General features: G+C 46.4%; 1 protein-coding gene across 1 annotated transcript in view; it reads right to left on the reverse strand.

Moving 5' to 3' along the window:
• Positions 1-517: 517 nt before the first annotated feature.
• The window catches only part of LOC129832504 (splicing regulatory glutamine/lysine-rich protein 1-like), a 59,763-nt gene continuing 45,263 nt past the window's right edge, over positions 518-15,017 (reverse strand). Inside the window, exon 2 of the mRNA XM_055896626.1 lies at positions 518-2,139. Within this exon, the coding sequence (XP_055752601.1) occupies positions 655-2,139 (1,485 nt within the window). The 3' untranslated portion in view covers positions 518-654. The remainder of the gene's footprint in view (positions 2,140-15,017) is intronic.

Here is a 15,017-nt window from a genome sequence, read left to right on the forward strand (position 1 = left end):
AATATCCACCCACATCTGTACCTCTACTCACACTTCTAAACTTGTCGGCATGTGCAGAGGAGATATAAAAGGCTGATCCGGGCAAGAACGTGGTAAAAATGGGATTCTAAAAAACAAGGGTATTTTAATCCTTTTGACAAGGGTAGTATAAGCCTCTACAAAAACACATCTCACTACTTAAAACAGGTTAAACCCTTCATCACACAACTATGAACACACCAACACATGTATAAACACACACACACACACACACACACACACACACACACACACACACACACACACACACACACACACACACACACACACACACACACACACACACACACACACACACACACACACAGATACACACACACACACACACACACACACACACACACACACACACACACACACACACACACAAACACACACACACACACAGTGAGAAACATTTTTCACAGCAATATGAGCAGCCAACCATTGTGCTGGTTGGTTCCTTGGCGCTACCATACGACAGCAGCTGTTGCATTTACATTTACATTTAAGTCATTTAGCAGACGCTCTTATCCAGAGCGACTTACAAATTGGTGCATTCACCTTATGACATCCAGTGGAACAGATACATAGTGGACTGTCTCGTTCCCATGGTTCTGTCTGGTTTCACACCCATCACTCAGTGCTGTCGGCGAGCGAGGCTGCGTCATCCTCTGTGTTTGTGTTGTAGCTGCCGTTGTGCTGGATGCAGGGTGATGTCAAACCCTCGCTTGGTGTTGCCGACCCCTCCCTGTCACTCTGGTAGTCCTTCTCCTCCCTGTCGTAGTCCCTTTCCACCTTCATAGGTTTGGCCTTGAGCTCCATCTTTTCTTTATCTCTGCTGCTCTTCTTCCTGGAGTTGGAACTCTCCCTCTTTTCCCTGCTGCCATCCCTTGGTTTCTCCCTCTTCTTGTCTTTCCTCCCCCTCTTTGGTGAGGGAGACCTGGCTTTCCTTCTGGGACTCCTAGAACGATCCCTGCTCTTCCTTCTGTGGCCCCTGCTCGTGCTCCTGGACCTTCGGGATGCACTGTAGCTTTTTGGAGGTGTTTTGGCCTTTTTCTCCCTCTGCCTCCTATCCTCTATAACCCGAGATATATCCTCATTTCCTCTCGTTCTCTGCTCTCTCTCTTTCCGCCTGTCCCGTGATCTGGAGCGTGAAAGTCTCTTGTGGATCCCCCGAGAGACGTGGGTCTCGCTGACCTTGGGCCGCGACCTCTGAGAGAGCCTGCTTCTCTGCCTAGAACGGGACCGCTTCCTCCTCGTTCTCGAGCGGGAATGCGATCGTGACCGTGTTCTGGATCTCCTGGAACGTCGGGAGTGACTGGATGAGCGTTTCTTCACCTCCTCTGGCTCTACTATGATGGCGGCGATGGTGGACTGGGCCTCTCTGACCCTCTTCATTACGTCCTCCAGCTCCTTGGCTGCAGCCTGAGGGGTCAGCTCTGGGGGCTTCACAATGGCGTTGTTGGAATGATTAATCTTCAAGGGTCTGTCTCCGAACATGACTCCGTTAAAGGTCAGCGCTCTGGACACTGAATCCTGGTCGGCAAACTCCACGAAGGCGAAGCGTGTGGGCTGCGTCTCGTCCCCTGCCATGCGCACAAACTTTACGTCACCCACCTGCTTAAAGAATTCCAGCAGCTGCTCTGCAGTAGTGGTCTGCGAGTTGAGGTTGCCAACGTAGACAGTCCTTCTGATCTCGTTCACCTTGGAGGGATCCACGTTCCCCATGAGGGGGGGCTGGGTGGAGGACGACACCCCGCCTGCTCCAGTCACAGCCAGGGCCGACACTGCAGGGTCTAGGGCAGCCGGCAATGCCGCCAGGCTCACTATAGGGACACTCAGCTGAGTCTGTATGGGGGCCGAGGTGGGAAGGGGCAGCAGGCCGGCGCCTGGCATCAGGCTGGGTACAGCAGGAACAGCAGGGGGGGCAGCAGGTGCCAAGAGAGACAAGGCCTTGGCTTCTTCTGGGATCTTCCCTTCTGCACATGGGACTACGATCAAAGCTCTGTCAATAAATACAGTGTTGGTTAAATGTTGCGCCACGCCAACACTGGAAGGCTCTCGATACTTTATGTAACATACTTTGGACGAGAAGGGGAGTGGTGCATTGCTATCTATCTACATTAAGTAAACTCCGGTAGCTAACTGCACCAATGGTAAACGTGCGGAGTAGGCCCTTGATCCCGGTTCTTTCTTTATTGGGCATGCCAATGCTTTATAATGTCAATTCCATGAAAAACAGCAACCGCTGGCCAACACAGACTAGTTATCCTACTGATCTCTCTTGGGCGTCACGGTGAGTAAGCACCCTATTCCCTATGTAGTGCACTACTGTTGCTCACGGCCCATATGGCTCCAGTCAAAAGTAGTGTACTATATAGGGAATAGGTTGCCATGGACCCTGGTCAAAAGTAGTGCACTATATACAAAAGTATTCATTCCCTTGGCGTTTTTCCTATTTTGTTGCATTACAACCTGTAATTTATGGATTTCATGTAATGGACAATAATAGACATACACAAAATAGTCCAAATTGGTGAAGTGAAATGAAAAAAAGTTATTGTTTCAAAAAATTCAAAAAGATTCAAAACGTAAAAGTGGTGCGTGCATATGTATTCCCTTCGCTATGAATCCCCTAAATAAGATCTGGTGCAACCAATTACCTTCAGTGGTCACATAATTCGTTAAATAAAGTCCACTTGTGTGCAATCTAAGTGTCACATGATCTCAGTATATATACACCTGTTCTGAAAGGCCCCAGAGTCTGCAACACCACTAAGCAAGGGGAAACACCAAGCAAGCGGCACTATGAAGACCAAGGAGCTCTCCAAACAGGTCAGGGACAAAGTTGTGGAGAAATAGAGATCAGTGTAGAAATTACATGATTATAAAAAAATATCAGAAACTTTGAACATCCACAGATCACCAATAAATCCATTATAAAAAATTGAAAAGAAAATGTCACCACAACAAACCTGCCAAGAGAGGGCCACCCACCAAAACTCACAGACCAGGCAAGGAGGGCATTAATCAGAGAGGCAACAAAGAGACCAAAGATAACCCTGAAGAAGCTGCAAAGCTCCACAGCGGAGATTGGAGTATCTGTCCATAGGACCACTTTAAGCCGTACACTCCACAGAGCTGGACTGTAAGAAAGATTGGCCAGAAGAAAAAAAAAAATAATAAAAATAAAAACAAAAAAATATATAAGCAAACACGTTTTGTGTTCACCAAAAGGCATGTGGGAGACTCCCCAAACATATGGAAGAAGGTACTCTGGTCAAATTAGACTAAAATGTAGCTTTTTGGCCATCAAGAAATGCGCAAACCAACACCTCTCATCACCCCGAGAACACCATCCCCACAGTGAAGCATAGCGGTGGCAGCATCATGCCGTGAGGATGTTTTTCATCAGCAGGGGCTGGGAAACTGGTCATGATGAATGATGGATGGTGCTAAATACAGGGAAATTCTTGAGGGAAAACCTGTTTCAGTCTTCCAGAGATTTGAGACTGGGACGGAGGTTCACCTTCCGGCAGGACAATGACCCTATACATACTGTTAAAGCAACACTTGAGTGGTTTAAGGGGAAACATTTAAATGTCTTGGAATGGCCTAGTCAAAGTCCAGACCTCAATCCAATTGAGAATCTGTGGTATGACTTAAAGATTGCTGTTCACCAGCGGAACCCATCCAACTTGAAGGAGCTGGAGCAGTTTTGTCTTGAAGAATGGGCAAAAATCCCAGTGGCTAGATGTGCCAAGCTTATAGAGACATACCCCAAGAGACTTGAAGCTGTAATTGCTGCAAAAGGTGGCTCTACAAAGTATTGACTTTGGGGGATGAATAGTTATGCACACTCAAATGTATTATTTTTTTTGTCTTATTTCTTGTTTGTTTCACAATGAAAAATATTTGGCATCTTCAAAGTGGTAGGCATGTTGTGTAAATCAAATGATACAAACCCCCCAAAAAATCAATTTTAATTCCAGGTTATAAGGCAACAAAATAGGAAAAATGCCAAGGGGGTGAAGACTTTCGCAAGCCACTGTAAGGAATAGGGTACAATTTGGGTTGTAAACATGGTAAAACTATTGCATTACAAGAACTGACCAGCAGGGGGTCATCATGGGGTAAAACACAACGAGCCCCAATATTCCACCTATCTAACGTTACGTCAACCATGTGATTCCTTAACCTAGTCATGTGATTCCTTAACCTAGTCATGGGATTCCTTAACCTAGTCATGGGATTCCTAAACCTGGTCATGTGATTCCTTAACCTGGTCATGTGATTCCTTAACCTAGTCATGTGATTTCTTAACCTAGTCATGTGATTCCTTAACCTCATCAAGTGATTCCTTAACCTAGTCATGTGATTCCTAAACCTAGTCATGTGATTCCTTAACCAAGTCATGTGATTCCTTTACCAAGTCATGTGATTCCTAAACCTAGTCATGTGATTCCTAAACCTGGTCATGTGATTCCTTAACCTCATCAAGTGAATCCTTAACCTAGTCATGTGATTTCTAAACCTAGTCATGTGATTCCTAAACCTGGTCATGTGATGCCTTAACCTAGTCATGTGATTCCTAAACCTAGTCATGTGATTCCTTAACCTAGTCATGTGATTCCTAAACCTAGTCATGTGATTCCTAAACCTGGTCATGTGATTCCTAAACCTAGTCATGTGATTCCTAAACCTAGTCATGTGATTCCTAAACCTGGTGATGTGATTCCTAAACCTGGTCATGTGATTCCTAAACCTCATCATGTGATTCCTAAACCTGGTCATGTGATTCCTAAACCAAGTCATGTGATTCCTAAACCTGGTCATGTGATTCCTAAACCTAGTCATGTGATTCCTAAACCTCCTCATGTGATTCCTTAACCTCATCAAGTGAATCCTTAACCTAGTCATGTGATTTCTAAACCTAGTCATGTGATTGCTAAACCTGGTCATGTGATGCCTTAACCTAGTCATGTGATTCCTAAACCTAGTCATGTGATTCCTTAACCTAGTCATGTGATTCCTAAACCTAGTCATGTGATTCCTAAACCTGGTCATGTGATTCCTAAACCTAGTCATGTGATTCCTAAACCTAGTCATGTGATTCCTAAACCTGGTCATGTGATTCCTAAACCTAGTGATGTGATTCCTAAACCTGGTCATGTGATTCCTAAACCTCATCATGTGATTCCTAAACCTGGTCATGTGATTCCTAAACCAAGTCATGTGATTCCTAAACCTGGTCATGTGATTCCTAAACCTAGTCATGTGATTCCTAAACCTCCTCATGTGATTCCTAAACCTGGTCATATGATTCCTAAACCTAGTCATGTGATTCCTAAACCTAGTCATGTGATTCCTAAACCTAGTCATGTGATTCCTAAACCTGGTCATGTGATTCCTAAACCTAGTCATGTGATTCCTAAATCTCATCATGTGATTCCTAAACCTGGTCATGTGATTCCTAAACCTAGTCATGTGATTCCTAAACCTGGTCATGTGATTCCTAAACCTAGTCATGTGATTCCTAAACCTGGTCATGTGATTCCTAAACCTAGTCATGTGATTCCTAAACCAGGTCATGTGATTCCTAAACCTGGTCATGTGATTCCTAAACCTCATCATGTGATTCCTAAACCTGGTCATGTGATTCCTAAACCAAGTCATGTGATTCCTAAACCTGGTCATGTGATTCCTAAACCAAGTCATGTGATTCCTAAACCTGGTCATGTGATTCCTAAACCTAGTCATGTGATTCCTAAACCAAGTCATGTGATTCCTAAACCTGGTCATGTGATTCCTAAACCAAGTCATGTGATTCCTAAACCTGGTCATGTGATTCCTAAACCAAGTCATGTGATTCCTAAACCAAGTCATGTGATTCCTAAACCTGGTCATGTGATTCCTAAACCAAGTCATGTGATTCCTAAACCTGGTCATGTGATTCCTAAACCAAGTCATGTGATTCCTAAACCAAGTCATGTGATTCCTAAACCTGGTCATGTGATTCCTAAACCAAGTCATGTGATTCCTAAACCTGGTCATGTGATTCCTAAACCAAGTCATGTGATTCCTAAACCTCATCATGTGATTCCTAAACCTGGTCATGTGATTCCTAAACCTAGTCATGTGATTCCTAAACCTAGTCATGTGATTCCTAAACCTAGTCATGTGATTCCTAAACCTGGTCATGTGATTCCTAAACCTGGTCATGTGATTCCTAAACCTAGTCATGTGATTCCTAAACCTAGTCATGTGATTCCTAAACCTGGTCATGTGATTCCTAAACCTAGTCATGTGATTCCTAAACCTAGTCATGTGATTCCTAAACCTAGTCATGTGATTCCTAAACCTAGTCATGTGATTCCGTAACCTCATCATGTGATTCCTAAACCTGGTCATGTGATTCCTGAACCTAGTCATGTGATTCCGTAACCTCATCATGTGATTCCTAAACCTGGTCATGTGATTCCTAAACCTGGTCATGTGATTCCTAAACCTGGTCATGTGATTCCTAAACCTGGTCATGTGATTCCTAAACCTGGTCATGTGATTCCTAAACCTAGTCATGTGATTCCTAAACCTGGTCATGTGATTCCTAAACCTGGTCATGTGATTCCTAAACCTAGTCATGTGATTCCTAAACCTGGTCATGTGATTCCTAAACCTAGTCATGTGATTCCTAAACCTAGTCATGTGATTCCTAAACCTGGTCATGTGATTCCTAAACCTAGTCATGTGATTCCTAAACCTAGTCATGTGATTCCTAAACCTAGTCATGTGATTCCTAAACCTGGTCATGTGATTCCTAAACCTAGTCATGTGATTCCTAAACCTAGTCATGTGATTCCTAAACCTGGTCATGTGATTCCTAAACCTAGTTATGTTATTCCTAAACCTGGTCATGCTATTCCTAAACCTGGTCATGTGATTCCTAAACCTTATCATGTGATTCCTAAACCTGGTCATGTGATTCCTAAACCTGGTCATGTGATTCCTAAACCTAGTCATGTGATTCCTAAACCTGGTCATGTGATTCCTAAACCTGGTCATGTGATTCCTAAACCTGGTCATGTGATTCCTAAACCTGGTCATGTGATTCCTAAACCAGGTCATGTGATTCCTAAACCTGGTCATGTGATTCCTAAACCTGGTCATGTGATTCCTAAACCAGGTCATGTGATTCCTTAACCTAGTCATGTGATTCCTAAACCTGGTCATGTGATTCCTAAACCTGGTCATGTGATTCCTAAACCTAGTCATGTGATTCCTAAACCTGGTCATGTGATTCCTAAACCTAGTCATGTGATTCCTAAACCTGGTCATGTGATTCCTAAACCTAGTCATGTGATTCCTAAACCTGGTCATGTGATTCCTAAACCTAGTCATGTGATTCCTAAACCTGGTCATGTGATTCCTAAACCTAGTCATGTGATTCCTAAACCTGGTCATGTGATTCCTAAACCAAGTCATTTTTATTTTGTCTAAAGAAAAATGGGAGAACAATGGCCTTGTTGCACTTCAAAAGTTATACACTTTTTTTTTATGACCCATGAGGGCAACTTAATCCCAATTTAACACATTATCACTGGTATTTTACTCTAAAGGCAATGTTTAATGTTCAATAAAACATATCTTTCTTTCTTTAATTGATGATAAAGCCAAAGCTGTCAAACCACATTTTGAAAAGACAAAGAATAGTGAAAGAACTGAATTGTGTCTGAATACTAACTTTTGATTGATCGACTATTATGACTAAACCTAATCTTTGAAATGATTACACTAACACCACATTCCAAATGGCACCCTATTCCATATGTAGGGCACTACTTCTGATCAGGGCCCGTTGGCTGCCATTAGGAATAGGGTGCCATTTGGGATAAAAGTGGATTTCTTTCTCCGTCTCCTTTCAGACTTGTCTTTTTCGTCTTTCTGAGAGGGTGTCAAAATTAATCTGGGATGAGCGCCAAACGGAGCACTCAGAGTGGAGAGAAGAAGAAGAAAATGAAATGGTATATTGGAAAATAGTTGTGATGCCCTTTAAAATGTAGAATGACTTCAGCTCATAAAAGGTGACAAGAAAATAGAGTGTGAAATAATTACATGATATGAATTCTGTTTTTTAAAGACGGAATCTAATTATTCTGTTGAACATAGATGCATCCAAAATGGCGTCATATAGGGTCAGAAGTAGAGCACTACGTAGGGAACGGGATGGCATTTGGGACTCTTCGTCCAGATTGAGACCTGATGTAAAATAACGTTTCATCGGATGCTACTGTAAATCCCAGGCGATGATGATTTAACTGTTTGTTGTCAGAGATGTAGACGGGTATCACTTATGTTAATCAGTAATTGAAGCACACTCTCACACAGGAGATTCTCCTGACCATATACGGTGTGGGGGAAATGAACAGAACTATATCTCCTTTAATGTCTGTTTATTTCTCACCAGGGAACCAAAAGTCATGAGGGATGTTAGTGACCTGCTACCAGAATACCTTCCTCCACTGTCCCTATACCAGGCTCCAACCAGTGATCTGTTAACAGAATACCTTCCTCCACTGTCCCTGTCCCTATACCAGGCTCCAACCAGTGATCTGTTACCAGAATACCTTCCTCCACTGTCCCTGTCCCTATACCAGGCTCCAACCAGTGATCTGTTAACAGAATACCTTCCTCCACTGTCCCTGTCTCTATACCAGGCTCCAACCAGTGATCTGTTAACAGAATACCTTCCTCCACTGTCCCTGTCCCTATACCAGGCTCCAACCAGTGATCTGTTAACAGAATACCTTCCTCCACTGTCCCTGTCCCTATACCAGGCTCCAACCAGTGATCTGTTAACAGAATACCTTCCTCCACTGTCCCTGTCCCTATACCAGGCTCCAACCAGTGATCTGTTAACAGAATACCTTCCTCCACTGTCCCTGTCCCTATACCAGGCCTCAACCAGTGATCTGTTAACAGAATACCTTCCTCCACTGTCCCTATACCAGGCTCCAACCAGTGATCTGTTAACAGAATACCTTCCTCCACTGTCCCTGTCTCTATACCAGGCTCCAACCAGTGATCTGTTAACAGAATACCTTCCTCCACTGTCCCTGTCTCTATACCAGGCTCCAACCAGTGATCTGTTAACAGAATACCTTCCTCCACTGTCCCTGTCTCTATACCAGGCTCCAACCAGTGATCTGTTAACAGAATACCTTCCTCCACTGTCCCTGTCTCTATACCAGGCTCCAACCAGTGATCTGTTACCAGAATACCTTCCTCCACTGTCCCTGTCTCTATACCAGGCTCCAACCAGTGATCTGTTACCAGAATACCTTCCTCCACTGTCCCTGTCTCTATACCAGGCTCCAACCAGTGATCTGTTACCAGAATACCTTCCTCCACTGTCCCTGTCCCTGTACCAGGCTCCAACCAGTGATCTGTTAACAGAATACCTTCCTCCACTGTCCCTGTCTCTATACCAGGCTCCAACCAGTGATCTGTTAACAGAATACCTTCCTCCACTGTCCCTGTCCCTATACCAGGCTCCAACCAGTGATCTGTTACCAGAATACCTTCCTCCACTGTCCCTGTCCCTATACCAGGCTCCAACCAGTGATCTGTTAACAGAATACCTTCCTCCACTGTCCCTGTCTCTATACCAGGCTCCAACCAGTGATCTGTTAACAGAATACCTTCCTCCACTGTCCCTGTCCCTATACCAGGCTCCAACCAGTGATCTGTTACCAGAATACCTTCCTCCACTGTCCCTGTCCCTATACCAGGCTCCAACCAGTGATCTGTTAACAGAAAACCTTCCTCCACTGTCCCTGTCTCTATACCAGGCTCCAACCAGGGATCTGTTAACAGAATACCTTCCTCCACTGTCCCTGTCTCTATACCAGGCTCCAACCAGTGATCTGTTAACAGAATACCTTCCTCCACTGTCCCTGTCCCTATACCAGGCTCCAACCAGTGATCTGTTAACAGAATACCTTCCTCCACTGTCCCTGTCCCTATACCAGGCTCCAACCAGTGATCTGTTAACAGAATACCTTCCTCCACTGTCCCTGTCCCTATACCAGGCTCCAACCAGTGACCTGCTACCAGAATACCTTCCTCCACTGTCCCTGTCTCTATACCAGGCTCCAACCAGTGATCTGTTAACAGAATACCTTCCTCCACTGTCCCTGTCCCTATACCAGGCTCCAACCAGTGATCTGTTACCAGAATACCTTCCTCCACTGTCCCTGTCCCTATACCAGGCTCCAACCAGTGACCTGCTACCAGAATACCTTCCTCCACTGTCCCTGTCTCTATACCAGGCTCCAACCAGTGATCTGTTAACAGAATACCTTCCTCCACTGTCCCTGTCTCTATACCAGGCTCCAACCAGTGATCTGTTACCAGAATACCTTCCTCCACTGTCCCTGTCCCTATACCAGGCTCCAACCAGTGATATGTTACCAGAATACCTTCCTCCACTGTCCCTGTCTCTATACCAGGCTCCAACCAGTGATCTGTTACCAGAATACCTCCACTGTCCCTGTCCCTATACCAGGCTCCAACCAGTGATCTGTTAACAGAATACCTTCCTCCACTGTCCCTGTCCCTATACCAGGCTCCAACCAGTGATCTGTTACCAGAATACCTTCCTCCACTGTCCCTGTCCCTATACCAGGCTCCAACCAGTGATCTGTTAACAGAATACCTCCACTGTCCCTGTCCCTATACCAGGCTCCAACCAGTGATCTGTTACCAGAATACCTTCCTTCACTGTCCCTGTCCCTATACCAGGCTCCAACCAGTGATCTGTTAACAGAATACCTTCCTCCACTGTCCCTGTCCCTATACCAGGCTCCAACCAGTGATCTGTTAACAGAATACCTTCCTCCACTGTCCCTGTTCCTATACCAGGCTCCAACCAGTGATCTGTTAACAGAATACCTTCCTCCACTGTCCCTGTCCCTATACCAGGCTCCAACCAGTGATCTGTTAACAGAATACCTTCCTCCACTGTCCCTGTCCCTATACCAGGCTCCAACCAGGGATCTGTTAACAGAATACCTCCACTGTCCCTGTCCCTATACCAGGCTCCAACCAGTGATCTGTTACCAGAATACCTTCCTCCACTGTCCCTGTCCCTATACCAGGCTCCAACCAGTGATCTGTTAACAGAATACCTTCCTCCACTGTCCCTGTCCCTATACCAGGCTCCAACCAGTGATCTGTTAACAGAATACCTTCCTCCACTGTCCCTGTCCCTATACCAGGCTCCAACCAGTGATCTGTTAACAGAATACCTTCCTCCACTGTCCCTGTCCCTATACCAGGCTCCAACCAGTGATATGTTACCAGAATACCTTCCTCCACTGTCCCTGTCTCTATACCAGGCTCCAACCAGTGATCTGTTACCAGAATACCTCCACTGTCCCTGTCCCTATACCAGGCTCCAACCAGTGATCTGTTAACATAATACCTTCCTCCACTGTCCCTGTCCCTATACCAGGCTCCAACCAGTGATCTGTTACCAGAATACCTTCCTCCACTGTCCCTGTCCCTATACCAGGCTCCAACCAGTGATCTGTTAACAGAATACCTCCACTGTCCCTGTCCCTATACCAGGCTCCAACCAGTGATCTGTTACCAGAATACCTTCCTTCACTGTCCCTGTCCCTATACCAGGCTCCAACCAGTGATCTGTTAACAGAATACCTTCCTCCACTGTCCCTGTCCCTATACCAGGCTCCAACCAGTGATCTGTTAACAGAATACCTTCCTCCACTGTCCCTGTTCCTATACCAGGCTCCAACCAGTGATCTGTTAACAGAATACCTTCCTCCACTGTCCCTGTCCCTATACCAGGCTCCAACCAGTGATCTGTTAACAGAATACCTTCCTCCACTGTCCCTGTCCCTATACCAGGCTCCAACCAGGGATCTGTTAACAGAATACCTCCACTGTCCCTGTCCCTATACCAGGCTCCAACCAGTGATCTGTTACCAGAATACCTTCCTCCACTGTCCCTGTCCCTATACCAGGCTCCAACCAGTGATCTGTTAACAGAATACCTTCCTCCACTGTCCCTGTCCCTATACCAGGCTCCAACCAGTGATCTGTTAACAGAATACCTTCCTCCACTGTCCCTGTCCCTATACCAGGCTCCAACCAGTGACCTGTTAACAGAATACCTCCACTGTCCCTGTCCCTATACCAGGCTCCAACCAGTGATCTGTTACCAGAATACCTTCCTCCACTGTCCCTGTCCCTATACCAGGCTCCAACCAGTGATCTGTTAACAGAATACCTTCATCCACTGTCCCTGTCCCTATACCAGGCTCCAACCAGTGATCTGTTACCAGAATACCTTCCTCCACTGTCCCTGTCCCTATACCAGGCTCCAACCAGTGATCTGTTACCAGAATACCTTCCTCCACTGTCCCTGTCTCTATACCAGGCTCCAACCAGTGATCTGTTAACAGAATACCTTCCTCCACTGTCCCTGTCCCTATACCAGGCTCCAACCAGTGATCTGTTAACAGAATACCTTCCTCCACTGTCCCTGTCCCTATACCAGGCTCCAACCAGTGATCTGTTACCAGAATACCTTCCTCCACTGTCCCTGTCCCTATACCAGGCTCCAACCAGTGATCTGTTACCAGAATACCTTCCTCCACTGTCCCTGTCTCTATACCAGGCTCCAACCAGTGATCTGTTACCAGAATACCTTCCTCCACTGTCCCTGTCTCTATACCAGGCTCCAACCAGTGATCTGTTACCAGAATACCTTCCTCCACTGTCCCTGTCCCTATACCAGGCTCCAACCAGTGATCTGTTACCAGAATACCTTCCTCCACTGTCCCTGTCTCTATACCAGGCTCCAACCAGTGATCTGTTACCAGAATACCTTCATCCACTGTCCCTGTCCCTATACCAGGCTCCAACCAGTGATCTGTTACCAGAATACCTTCCTCCACTGTCCCTGTCCCTATACCAGGCCTCAACCAGTGATCTGTTAACAGAATACCTTCCTCCACTGTCCCTGTCCCTATGCCAGGCTCCAAACAGTGATCTGTTACCAGAATACCTTCCTCCACTGTCCCTGTCCCTATACCAGGCTCCAACCAGGGATCTGTTAACAGAATACCTTCCTCCACTGTCCCTGTCCCTATACCAGGCTCCAACCAGGGATCTGTTAACAGAATAACTCCACTGTCCCTGTCCCTATACCAGGCTCCAACCAGTGATCTGTTACCAGAATACCTTCCTCCACTGTCCCTGTCCCTATACCAGGCTCCAACCAGGGATCTGTTACCAGAATACCTTCCTCCACTGTCCCTGTCTCTATACCAGGCTCCAACCAGGGATCTGTTAACAGAATACCTTCCTCCACTGTCCCTGTCCCTATACCAGGCTCCAACCAGGGATCTGTTACCAGAATACCTTCCTCCACTGTCCCTGTCCCTATACCAGGCTCCAACCAGTGATCTGTTAACAGAATACCTCCACTGTCCCCGTACCTATACCAGGCTCCAACCAGGGATATGTTAACAGAATACCTCCACTGTCCCTATACCAGGCTCCAACTAGTGATCTGTTAACAGAATACCTTCCTCCACTGTCCCTGTCCCTATACCAGGCTCCAACCAGTGATCTGTTAACAGAATACCTTCCTCCACTGTCCCTGTCCCTATACCAGGCTCCAACCAGTGACCTGCTACCAGAATACCTTCCTCCACTGTCCCTGTCTCTATACCAGGCTCCAACCAGTGACCTGTTACCAGAATACCTTCCTCCACTGTCCCTGTCCCTATACCAGGCTCCAACCAGTGACCTGCTACCAGAATACCTTCCTCCACTGTCCCTGTCTCTATACCAGGCTCCAACCAGTGACCTGTTACCAGAATACCTTCCTCCACTGTCCCTGTCCCTATACCAGGCTCCAACCAGTGACCTGCTACCAGAATACCTCCACTGTCCCTGTCCCTATACCAGGCTCCAACCAGTGACCTGCTACCAGAATACCTTCCTCCACTGTCCCTGTCCCTATACCAGGCTCCAACCAGTGACCTGTTACCAGAATACCTTCCTCCACTGTCCCTGTCCCTATACCCGGCTCCAACCAGTGACCTGCTAACAGAATACCTTCCTCCACTGTCCCTGTCCCTATACCAGGCTCCAACCAGTGATCTGTTAACAGAATACCTTCCTCCACTGTCCCTGTCCCTATACCAGGCTCCAACCAGTGACCTGCTACCAGAATACCTCCACTGTCCCTGTCCCTATACCAGGCTCCAACCAGTGACCTGCTAACAGAATACCTTCCTCCACTGTCCCTGTCCCTATACCAGGCTCCAACCAGTGACCTGCTACCAGAATACCTCCACTGTCCCTGTCCCTATACCAGGCTCCAACCAGTGATCTGTTAACAGAATACCTTCCTCCACTGTCCCTGTCCCTATACCAGGCTCCAACCAGTGACCTGCTACCAGAATACCTCCACTGTCCCTGTCCCTATACCAGGCTCCAACCAGTGATCTGTTAACAGAATACCTTCCTCCACTGTCCCTGTCCCTATACCAGGCTCCAACCAGTGATCTGTTAACAGAATACCTTCCTCCACTGTCCCTGTCTCTATACCAGGCTCCAACCAGGGATCTGTTAACAGAATACCTTCCTCCACTGTCCCTGTCCCTATACCAGGCTCCAACCAGTGATCTGTTACCAGAATACCTTCCTCCACTGTCCCTGTCCCTATACCAGGCTCCAACCAGTGATCTGTTACCAGAATACCTTCCTCCACTGTCCCTGTCCCTATACCAGGCTCCAACCAGTGATCTGTTACCAGAATACCTTCCTCCACTGTCCCTGTCTCTATACCAGGCTCCAACCAGTGATCTGTTACCAGAATACCTTCCTCCACTGTCCCTGTCCCTATACCAGGCTCCAACCAGTGATCTGTTACCAGAATACCTTCCTCCACTGTCCCTGTC

Source organism: Salvelinus fontinalis, chromosome 33 (genome assembly GCF_029448725.1).
Source record: "Salvelinus fontinalis isolate EN_2023a chromosome 33, ASM2944872v1, whole genome shotgun sequence".
Taxonomy (NCBI): Eukaryota; Metazoa; Chordata; class Actinopteri; order Salmoniformes; family Salmonidae; genus Salvelinus; species Salvelinus fontinalis.